The sequence below is a fragment of the Myxocyprinus asiaticus genome, chromosome 13 (assembly GCF_019703515.2).
Source record: "Myxocyprinus asiaticus isolate MX2 ecotype Aquarium Trade chromosome 13, UBuf_Myxa_2, whole genome shotgun sequence".
In the NCBI taxonomy this organism is placed as follows: domain Eukaryota; kingdom Metazoa; phylum Chordata; class Actinopteri; order Cypriniformes; family Catostomidae; genus Myxocyprinus; species Myxocyprinus asiaticus.
Genome location: NC_059356.1, coordinates 10,755,575 through 10,767,499, shown reverse-complemented (window position 1 = coordinate 10,767,499; position 11,925 = coordinate 10,755,575). Strand labels below are relative to the sequence as shown.

At 36.9% G+C, this 11,925-nt stretch overlaps 1 protein-coding gene across 1 annotated transcript; it reads right to left on the bottom strand.

Annotated features, from left to right (window-relative positions):
* Positions 1-4,414: 4,414 nt before the first annotated feature.
* Positions 4,415-10,749, bottom strand: LOC127450713 (NADPH oxidase organizer 1-like). The gene is made up of 8 exons (XM_051715008.1): positions 10,633-10,749; positions 8,443-8,523; positions 8,259-8,331; positions 7,962-8,145; positions 7,486-7,676; positions 7,222-7,329; positions 5,953-6,070; positions 4,415-5,671 (listed from the first exon to the last, which is right to left on the bottom strand). The coding sequence occupies exons 1-8, from the start codon at positions 10,696-10,698 to the stop codon at positions 5,062-5,064; spliced, it is 1,431 nt and encodes a 476-aa protein (XP_051570968.1). The 5' UTR covers positions 10,699-10,749; the 3' UTR covers positions 4,415-5,061.
* Between the last annotated feature and the right edge of the window lie 1,176 nt (positions 10,750-11,925).

The window sequence follows — 11,925 nt, the reverse complement described above, 5'->3', positions numbered from 1 at the left end:
CTCTGTCCCTAGAGCAGCTTTGGGACTCTCTGATCACTGTCTGGTTCGTCGTCTTCCGACCAACAGGCAGAAACTTAAATCAGCTAAACCTGTAGTAAAGACTGTAAAAAGATGGACCAATGAAGCAGAACTGGAACTACAAGCCTGCTTTGACTGCACTGACTGGAGTGTTTTTGAAGCTGCAGACACCAATCTGGATGAGCTCACGGATACTGTGACATCATATATCAGTTTCTGTAAGGATATGTGCATTCCTACTAGGACTTATTTAACATTCAACTATGACAAACCATGGTTTATAGCTAAACTCATGCAGCTTTGTCAGGCCAAAGAGGATGCTTACAGAAGTTGGGATAAAATATTATATAATCAGGCCAAAAACACACTGACAAAGGAGATTAGAGTGGCTAAAAGAAGCTACTCCGAGAAGCTGAAAAACAAGTTTTCAGCTAACGACCCTGCATCAGTGTGTAGAGGCCTGAAATACATTATAAACTACAAGACACCATCCCCCAACACTATTGGGAATCAACAACTGGCTGATGACCTGAATGTGTTTTATTGTAGATTTGAAAAGCCCAGTCTCACACCTTCACACAAATATTAACACCTCCTGCAACCATTGTCCTGCTACTCAACCTGTACTTAAGATCTGTGAAGAGGATGTATGCTGGGTCTTACGGAAACAAAAGACAAGGAACGCACAGGGCCCAAGGGCTCACAAGGACCCCTCTGTCAAGCTCCTGAAGTTTGCAGGTGACACTACTGTCATCAGCCTCATCCAGGATGAGGGAGTTTGAACAGCTGGCTGTCTGGTGCAGTCAAAACAACCTGGAGCTGAACACGCTCAAAACAGTGGAGATGATTGTGGACTTCAGGAGGAACACCCCAACATTGACCCCGCTCACCATTCTGAACAGCACTGTAGCAGCAGTTGTGTCATTCAGGTTCCTGAGCACTACCATCTCGCAGGACCTGAAGTGGGAGACCCATATTGACTCCATTGTGAAAAGGCCAGCAGAGGTTGTACTTCCTTCGCCAGTTGAGGAAGTCCGACCTGCCAGAGGTGCTGCTGATACAGTTCTACTCAGCAGTCATTGAGTCTGTCCTCTACACTTCAATAACTGTCTGTATCAGAAGACTACAGATGACAGTTCGGACTGCTGAGCGGATTATTGGTTGCCCCCTTGCCCTCTCTTCAAGAACTGTACACTTCTAGAGTGAGGAAAAGGGCTGGAAAAATCACTCACACCAGCCTGCTTCCTTTTTGAATTGTTGCCTTATTGCCAGCGCTACAGAGCACCAAAACCGTCAGGCTCAAGAACAGTTTTTTTTTTCCCTCAGCCTATCAATCTCAAGAACAGTTAAAACTTCCCTACTGAGCAATAATTATGTGCAATACACAGCTTAGTCTATTTATATTTATCCAACATATCCTACCTCTTCTGCCATTACATTCCCTTGCACTGCATATAACAGATTTGTATTTGTACATACTGTATGTATATACAGGTGCATCTCAATAAATTAGAATGTCGTGGAAAAGTTCATTTATTTCAGTAATTCAACTCAAATTGTGAAACTCGTGTATTAAATAAATTCAATGCACACAGACTGAAGTAGTTTAAGTCTTTGGTTCTTTTAATTGTGATGATTTTGGCTCACATTTAACAAAAACCCACCAATTCACTATCTCAAAAAATTAGAATATGGTGACATGCCAATCAGCTAATCAACTCAAAACATCTGCAAAGGTTTCCTGAGCCTTCAAAATGGTCTCTCAGTTTGGTTCACTAGGCTACACAATCATGGGGAAGACTGCTGATCTGACAGTTGTCCAGAAGACAATCATTGACACCCTTCACAAGGAGGGTAAGCCACAAACATTCATTGCCAAAGAAGCTGGCTGTTCACAGAGTGCTGTATCCAAGCATGTTAACAGAAAGTTGAGTGGAAGGAAAAAGTGTGGAAGAAAAAGATGCACAACCAACCGAGAGAACCGCAGCCTTATGAGGATTGTCAAGCAAAATCAATTCAAGAATTTGGGTGAACTTCACAAGGAATGGACTGAGGCTGGGGTCAAGGCATCAAGAGCCACCACACACAGACGTGTCAAGGAATTTGGCTACAGTTGTCGTATTCCTCTTGTTAAGCCACTCCTGAACCACAGACAACGTCAGAGGCGTCTTACCTGGGCTAAGGAGAAGAAGAACTGGACTGTTGCCCAGTGGTCCAAAGTCCTCTTTTCAGATGAGAGCAAGTTTTGTATTTCATTTGGAAACCAAGGTCCTAGAGTCTGGAGGAAGGGTGGAGAAGCTCATAGCCCAAGTTGCTTGAAGTCCAGTGTTAAGTTTCCACAGTCTGTGATGATTTGGGGTGCAATGTCATCTGCTGGTGTTGGTCCATTGTGTTTTTTGAAAACCAAAGTCACTGCACCCGTTTACCAAGAAATTTTGGAGCACTTCATGCTTCCTTCTGCTGACCAGCTTTTTAAAGATGCTGATTTCATTTTCCAGCAGGATTTGACACCTGCCCACACTGCCAAAAGCACCAAAAGTTGGTTAAATGACCATGGTGTTGGTGTGCTTGACTGGCCAGCAAACTCACCAGAACTGAACCCCACAGAGAATCTATGGGGTATGTCAAGAGGAAAATGAGAAACAAGAGACCAAAAAATGCAGATGAGCTGAAGGCCACTGTCAAAGAAACCTGGGCTTCCATACCACCTCGGCAGTGCCACAAACTGATCACCTCCATGCCACGCCGAATTGAGGCAGTAATTAAAGCAAAAGGAGCCCCTACCAAGTATTGAGTACATATTCAGTAAATGAACATACTTTCCAGAAGGCCAACAATTCACTAAAAATGTTTTTTTTTATTGATCTTATGATGTATTCTAATTTTTTGAGATAGTGAATTGGTGGGTTTTTGTTAAATGTGAGCCAAAATCATCACAATTAAAAGAACCAAAGACTTAAACTACTTCAGTCTGTGTGCATTGAATTTATTTAATACACGAGTTTCACAATTTGAGTTGAATTATTGAAATAAATGAACTTTTCCATGACATTCTAATTTATTGAGATGCACCTGTATATATATATATATTTGTCTCATCGTGTATTTCTATTTATACAGTTGTGCTCAAAAGTGTTAACTGTTCAGACACAGACACAAACTTTTGAGCACAACTGTACTTATATTTTCTATTAGCTTTTTATTTTTATTCTGTTTTTTTATTATATCGGCATTGTTTTTGTATTGTTTGTGCACTGGAAGCTTCTGTCACCAAGACAAATTCCTTGTACAGTTGAAGTCTGAAGTTTACATACACTTAGGTTGAAGTCATTAAAACTAATTTTTTTTTAACCACTCCACAGATTTCATATTAGCAAACTATAGTTTGGCAAGTCATTTAGGACATCCACTTTGTGCATGACTTGAGTAATTTTCCCAACAATTTACAGACAGATTGTTTCACTTTTAATTGACTATATCACAATTCCAGTGGGTCAGACGTTTACATACACTAAGTTAACTGTGACTTTAAGCAGCTTGGAAAAATAAAGGTATTGATCCTAACTGACTTAAGACAGGGAATTTAGATGTTTAAATGTATTTGGCTAAGGTGTATGTAAACTTCTGACTTCAACTGTATGTGTAAGCATACTTGGCAATAAAGCTCATTCTGATTCTGACTGAGCAGGGAGGAGAATTTCTAGTAAAAAAGAACTTAAATTTTGATCTGTTTCTCACCCACACCTATTATTTTTGGAGCTTGCATTGTATGGACCTACAGAGATGAAATAATCTTCAAAAAATGTTTATTTGTGTTCAGCAGATGAAAGTCATACACATCTGGGATGGCATGAGGGTGAGTATATTTTCATTTTTGGGTGAAATGTTACTTTAATTTAACCACAAGCTATTTCCAAAATCAAACGCAGCACTTTCGATATTTTTGTTTTTTAGTTTTTTACGATTGAAGAGATTAGGAGATTCTTGCAGTGTCTCATGCAAGCAGTACTGAAATACTAGTAAGGTGCCGAATGTGTGCAACAATTCACATTCCTTTTTTGCAGGCTGCACCTGTACTTTATATTTGAGCGTTTTATCTCTTGACTTTATCTAGGTGTTTGCAAGGACTGTGTTTTACATTCTATGTAAAGCTGCTGACTGGTAACTTTTTAAATTTTTTTTGTTTGAGAATGCTGTGTTTAGGTGTTTAGTTTTGAATACAGACTGATACATGGAACATTTTAACTATAGATATGAGTATTAGCTGAAATGTACCTGCAAATGCCTGGTTCTTACTTTTTGAAGTTTTAGACTAATTTAGGTATATACTTGATTGACCATTACAAATGAGATCATTTTAGCAGTATATTCATAGAAATAAAAGAGTGTCACAGTGTTTAGGACAACCATTTTATTTAATTCATGTTTTACACACACATTACAGAACTTGAGGAAGCTGTACAACAAGGTAGACTCTGAGGAGTTTAAGTATGTTCAAAGGTATACAATGCATATAAGGCACAATAGATATTTTCCAGTGTGGAAAAAGTTTCAAAGGAGAAAAAAATACACAAATCTGAGATAAACATTTTCATGGGATGGTAGGAAAAATAATTTAAAAAATAATAATTTTCTATTAAGCTATGTATAGTCTAACATTAATTTTTCTACAGAAAATCCAGACAGTAATACCTCTAGAAATGAATTTACTAGAAACACATAAATTGTAACAAAGAGTAGCTTTATATAATATAATATCATATAAAGCTTAAAGTGTTAACATTAAGTGATAGTGGAACAAAAGTGAATTTTTTGTTGCATCCCAACTTTTTGTATTCTTCAAATAATCACATTAACATTTTAAAAATAAGTAACACTTTATTTTTTGTTATTTTATGCTGGTCTAGACCTGGACTGCAAGTCTGGAACGTTCTCCTGTAACATTCAACCTGAAACCCTTCGCAATAGCTAATAGATCTGCTTTCTTGCCAAGGAGATCAAAATTCAGATCAGTCTAGATATTTTCTGTGACACTGAGGTGACCTAACTGGTTCTTTGCAAGTTTTTGCGAGTGACAGTAGTGCAGCGTTTGAGTATTTCCTGAGCTTGAGGTCTGGGTGGCACTTTTGGGGTGCTGGGCATCTTGTTGAGATTGGGGTCTGAACTGCTGGATATAATTTTTCCTTCGGTGGCACTATCAGGGGTCAGGCTTCCAGAAGAGTTAGGTGTAGGGGTACTACTCCGGTGAAAACGCTGCTCTGTGTCCAAGCAATTAAGCGAATCACTTCTGGAGGAGCTGCCATCATCACTGAAGCTAAAATCCTCAACGCTATCACTCCAGCTTCTTTGCTGACCGTTTTGGGTAAACTCCAAATGGATGGATGGTGGGGTCTGGTGTGTTGGACGAGCATCCAAGAGTGTTCCCATTGAACGTGACATCTGCTTATCTCTAGGGCCCAGGCCGATCAAGTTGCCCTGGGATTTGCTGAGTTCACTATTGGAGAACTGCCTGAAGTTGTTTCCAGGAACCCAAAGCTGCGCCATGTCAAGAGTGGAGCTAAGGATCTCCCTCTGAGCGGCCGTTATGCGAACCCATGGGTTGTTGTTTGGTTGCAGGTACATAGATGGTACGTAGCCAGCTTTTTGATTGTATCTGAGGGATGGACAAAGGCATTGAGATGTCAGTCCATGATGATTAAAATGGAACACAGTGCTTATGTAAAATGTCTGTTCGGTGTCATTCATTAGAGGTAAACAAGTAAGACGATACACTGTCTGCAAAAACTGCCAAAACTTGTCTACAAATATGAGGATGTAAGGCGAGTGCCAAGTTCTTGCAGCCTCTTCTGCATGCCTAATAATATACTGCCGTATGCTTTAGCTGTCTGTGTTTTTATAACTCGGTTTTCAGTAGCACATGATATGGAGATTTACCTGATTATCCACCAGCCATTGTCAGACTTCTGTAGCACCTCCACCACAGACCCAATCTCGATGGATATCTCATCACTATTCATGGCTTTGTAACTTTTGGCAGCAATGTAGAGAACACCTGAAATTTTTTAAATAGGGATCAGCTTCTGAACAACAGTGTCAGTGAAGCTTTTCTTAATATAAGTTTAGGCTTAAAGGAGCATTCACAGCTTGTTTACAGCTATCAAAAATCGTTTTCAAAAAATCTGTCATTGCAAGAAAACCACATTTACATGAGATTCGAAATCATCTGGTTATTCTCTGCTTTTGACATCAAAACGTTAACAGGCATGTGCTCAACACTTGCGCATATTGGATAAGCTAATAAGAAAGCTGGTAAAGGTGTCAACATGCAGAGTGAAATTGGGGTAATGGGCAAAAATCTGTGGCGATCAGTTACCCTGATAAAAAAACCATTTAAAGTGTTTACATGACTTTACTCGTCGATCATTAAGCATAATCGGTGTAAGATCGTGCATGTATACACGCACAATGATTTGCAGCAATAAAGACACCGGAACTCATTTGTTTCATGAATAAATGACACTTATGAGCTGGTTCTTTTAATCAATCAGTCAAAACGACTTATAAACTCACAAGTTATTGGTCTGAAACAGTCTTATGAACTTATCGGGCTCCCCCGCTGCAACAACAAAATTCTCTAGGAAACACTGGTCCAGGGTTTCCCAACTAGGTTTGCCAACTGTCCTGTATTAGCTGGGATGTCATGTTTTTTGGCCAAAATGAAGACGTTCTGTTTGGTCCTGTATTTTAGCGGATGGCAAAATATCACACACTGAAACGCTCAAAATGCTCAAATGTCCCGTATCGAAAATTTGGAAATCATACACTGGTGTGAACATCCATTTAATAGTGAAACTCTTTATTGGGGGCTCAAAATCAAGATTAATTGTTGGGAGTTGAACTTGAATAATGTACCAAGAAGGGATCAAGGGTCAAATTATACATGTACTGTATACTCTTAAACAACTGCAATGACTATGTTAATAAGAACAATAATTAAACAGAGAATTATTATACTCTACTTTTATCTTTAAAAAAAGCAGGAAACAAGAAATGAAATATTCTGATCAATTGAGATAGCACAGAGCTACACCATATAAACTGGTGGTTTCCAAAGGGAGGTTGACTCAATTCACAGTGCAGTCAAACTGCCATTATTTCCAGAAAATACTGCTCTAAGGCGAGATTACATAAACTGGTCCTTACTTCCACTATCCATCACATCAGTGCTGTCATCATCCAGCTCAGCTCTCTTTAGATATGGAGCAGGAAACCAGGCAATACGTCTGGCTTCATTCTCCACTAGCCACCACCCTGACAAGACAAAGTCATGAATAACGACTTCAACAAACAATGGAGAGAACTTATTGAGACTCCATGTTTCTAAGAGAGCCAATAAATGCTGATATTCAGGCAATTCATAGAAGACCAAGTTTTGAAGTTTGTGCTATTATTTTCATTCTCTCATACCTCCTTTGTCCTTAAAGAGCACATCCACGATCTCATCCATTTCAACCTTGAAGGGGCGATTCTTGGTGTCTTTGGTCTCATAAGTAGCGACACAGCAGTATGTTTCAGAAACAAAAGGTTGAGTAACACCGTTGTCAGAAGTTCCAACTCCACTGCTGCCCAGAGAAGTCTCCGAAGGCATGGTCACGATACTGGTGCACAAAACAGGATGCATATCTTCAATTTCTTTCTTTTAACAAACAGCCAAAAAAATTGGCATTATTTAAATTAGTGCTTTATTTTGCTATGCTAACATTTATAAGGTTAGTTGCAAATTATTATTTGCAGGAAGCACTGTTTTCCCCTGCTATCTGCAACCTACATTTTTGGGTCTCAATGCACCAACTGAGTACTACTGGTTTAAATCAACCCTGAGCTGAGAAACTGAATGATAGTTGAAAATGATATTTTAATAATTTTTTTGCTTTGTGGTGTACCTGTTTTTTGCAAAGTCAGCATTGAGCTCCTGGGGTTTGGGTAGCAGGAACTGGATGAGTTCTGAGCTCTGGGAGATTCGAGGACCACTCTGCAGCAGCTCATTGCAGTATTCCTCCAGAGCCTTCAGTCTGAGCACTGATTTACTGGGGCTCCACTTCTGCATGTTTCTTCTCACTCTTGTAGCTGCAAATAAATATGTTTTAGTTTTATGTAAAATCAAAACAAATTCAAACTTAATGGTAAGCGCTGAACTTTAATTTGCATACAGTTTTTAGGAGCAACTGCAGAATATTTACCTTTAAACTTGGGAACAATCCTTCCTGACATTCTAATGTGGTTTGAAAGAGGGAATTTCTTCTTGAGTTGTCTCTGCAGTGATAAAATGAACATTTAATTGTATTCAACTAACGTGAACAATGCTTAAATAAAAAAATAAAAAAACTGCATTCATATGTGAAAAGGAAACAGAAAGTGACTCACATGCAGGGTTTTGAAGTCTTCCAGGGACCTGTACACGGTGATCTCATTTTGATCCGACCAGAGAACAGTGGTCATGTACAACTGGGGGGAAATATTATTTGAAAATTATAAAATATGATATAAAATATTATACTGAAAATAAGAAGCTAGTATTTCTACCTGATCTAACCCTTATAATTGTTTGGTGGAACCTCACAGTAGTTTCCATCCACTTTTCACGCTATTTTGTTATCGACAAAGTGAAAATGCGTAAAACAAATTTTGGGGAATTTGCCGTTTCCATTCAAACGGCCTTTTATCGATACAAATGGTGTGCGTGATGACGTCATGCCTAAAAAAACACTTTGTTGCATAAGTTTTGGTTTATCGCAAAAGAAATCTGCCCTTAAACCGTTTCCATACAGAAATGTGTGTTTTCGGTAATTCGCCAGCCAGATGTCCCTAAGTTTTGGTAAAATGGGGAGGAGTATTGAGACAATTCATTGAAATTAGACAGCTTACTGTCATTTTAACTTCACAAATAAAAGCAATCATAAGAGGAGGAATTGCAATCAAAAGGGAGCAGTTGCCCTTCTGATAAGACTGTAATATTGGTCCTAATGTTGCACCTATCGTAGGTTGCAACCGGTCCCGACCCGAAAGCGAATAGTCATGGCACTGTTCAAGCTGGCAACCTGCACCAAGTAGTGGGGGAAACTTTCAGTCTTAGTATAAGGACCATCCATCGATATTTGTCTGCTGTGTGCACAACTATTAAAGAAAAACTGATGCGGTGTAATATCAGGGTTTACAGATGATACATTCTTGATATTCAGTAGGCTATTTTGAACAATCATCTAATCTAAAGCATTGCCATCACAACTGCATTATGTCCTACATATTTGTCCCACAACATTTAACGACCAACTGAACTTGATTGTCATCTAAAATTAATTTAATGTCATAATGCAATTTACATTTTCTGAAGAAGCTCCACAAATGCGAGATTTAAAATATTTAAAAGTTTTAAAAGGTTCAAAAGCTCGTTTTCTGAAAGTGAACTCCACATTGGGCAACTAGTTCTGATAGTTTATAGCCTTGAAGTGTAGAAAATGTTATTCAGCCGACTTTATTCATCTGCAAAACAGGGTACGGCTAATTTAAGTTTGAGTAAAGAAAAGGCATATATAGGTCTAAAAATAAAAAACATTTCATTTGGTCATTTATTTAATTTAATACAGGGAAATTTGCTGGCATTTTTTCAAAAGTAAGCTAAACAATAATTTTATAGAATTGAGCTATACATTAGTGTTCCAAAAAAGCACACTGATGTTTTTCTCCTAGTATTGTGTATTTATTTTTAATTTAAAACATCTTTGTGCACAGAAATTATGTTTTTTGTACTGTGGGCTAATTCCATGACTTCTGTCTATTATTTTGAATGGTGTGGAAAAGCAACTTTAATAAATAAATGGATGTCTACCATGATTAAATTAATCGCAAAGAGTGGCCATTCATTTGTTCTCCGTGCACTCGTCGATGACCGGTGCATGATACGAGATATTTGTGTTGGCACTCCTGGAAGTGTCATGTTTGCAGTGATCGGATCTTTATGGATTGATCTTAACGGCATAATCACATACAATAAATTGGCTTTCAAGGATGTATTCCTTGTTGTCATGATTAACACAGGCTAACGATTGGGGTAAATTCTGTCATGTGTACACTACATTTTTGCGTTGATTCCAATTTTCTCAACAAAAAGTGTTTCCAAACCAGTTTTTTGAAACATTTGAAGTAGCGTTAACTGGAAAAATATTATGTCGACATTTTTAATTTGTATAGCGATAATTTGAGTTTCCATCAGCTTTATTTTCGCAAAAAATCCTTGGATGGAAACGTAATTTATTGTCAGGTTTGGACCACATGAGGCACATTTTTAGGTAACCTGACAAAACAATTTTACAGAGTAGAGCTGTTTACTATAGATTCATTATTAATTAATCAATTGATTATACTAATAATCACTTATCATAATTAATCATAATAACATGTAATATTTGAATACATTTTTACATAATTCCAACACATTATCAAGCACCCCATTTAAAACAATGTTAAATGAATGTAATCTGCTACTTAAAAGTAAGAGTGCAAAGTGGAAATCTATAAAAAAAAAAAAAAAAAAAAAAAAAAAAAGACGTGTCTTACTTTGGCTGCCTCTTTGTGCATTACTCCAACAAGCTGAATATTGACGGGAAATCTTTGTTCGACCATAGTGAGCAGGTTTTATTGCAGTAAGTGTATTATGTTCACTGCAGCTCTCCCACAGATAACTGATTTCTGCACCGCTGTGCTCACATTAATATATATATATCTGCATTTAGAGGCGGGAACTGAACCTGCGAGCTCCACTGACTGGAATTGCAGAGGCTGGAAAGTCCGTTATTATGTCACCAATAAAAAAGATTGGTAACACTTTACAATAAGGTTCCATTTGTTAACATGAACTAACAATGAACAATACTTTTACAGCAATTATTCATCTTGGTTTATGTTAGTTGCAACATATACCAAAAAAAAAAAAAGATTTACTGTATATTTTAGCATTAGTTAACACTATCAACTAACATGAACTAACAATGAACAAAGGCATTTTTGATTTTTGACAAAGATAATAAATGCTGTAAAAAAAGATATTGTTCATTGTTAGTTCATGATACCTAATGTGTTAACAAATGTTAACCAATAGAACCTTATTGTAGTGTTTCCAAAATGATTTTATATTAAGGCAATATTCAGAGATAAAAATTGAATGTTGGGTCAAATAAAACAACTGAATTTGAGTTTTAAAACAGAGAACAAAGGAATTTTGAAGCTGATCTTTTTATCTCTAATTTTGTACTAATTTTCATGAATTACATTAACACACATTTTTACAATACGGCTATAATGCCTATACAAATTTATAAAACAGATCATAAGTTAACACTTACAAAAAAATAGCAAAACCTATCATGGTATTACCATTTTTTGGTTTGTTTTTGGTTTTTACATGTATTTTTTATTTATTTATTTTTACACTATGGTAATATGTGTCTTAATTATTTTAATTTTTTACTTGGAATACCATTTTTACATATATAATAGTAATAACATGTTTTTTAAATGTACTAATATATGTTTTTGTTTTTTGTTATGTAATATGGCTGTACCGTGTATGTTTTTATTAACATATACCATGGTAAAAGTCATTCAGTTTTGTGTGTGTGTGTTTGTTTGTTTGTTTGCTTGCTTGCTTGCTTGTTTTTTTATGTATCAGTAATGACATGTTTTTAATGCTGTTTCTTTAACGTGGTAGTACCATGCTTTTGAATTTCCTTGAAATACCATGTAAATACAGTGTTAAAAGTTAACTAATTTAATTAAGTTAATAGATATATATAACCATCTAATATCATGATGCACCAACTCCGTATGAAACGAAAGGAGGTTTAATTGAAT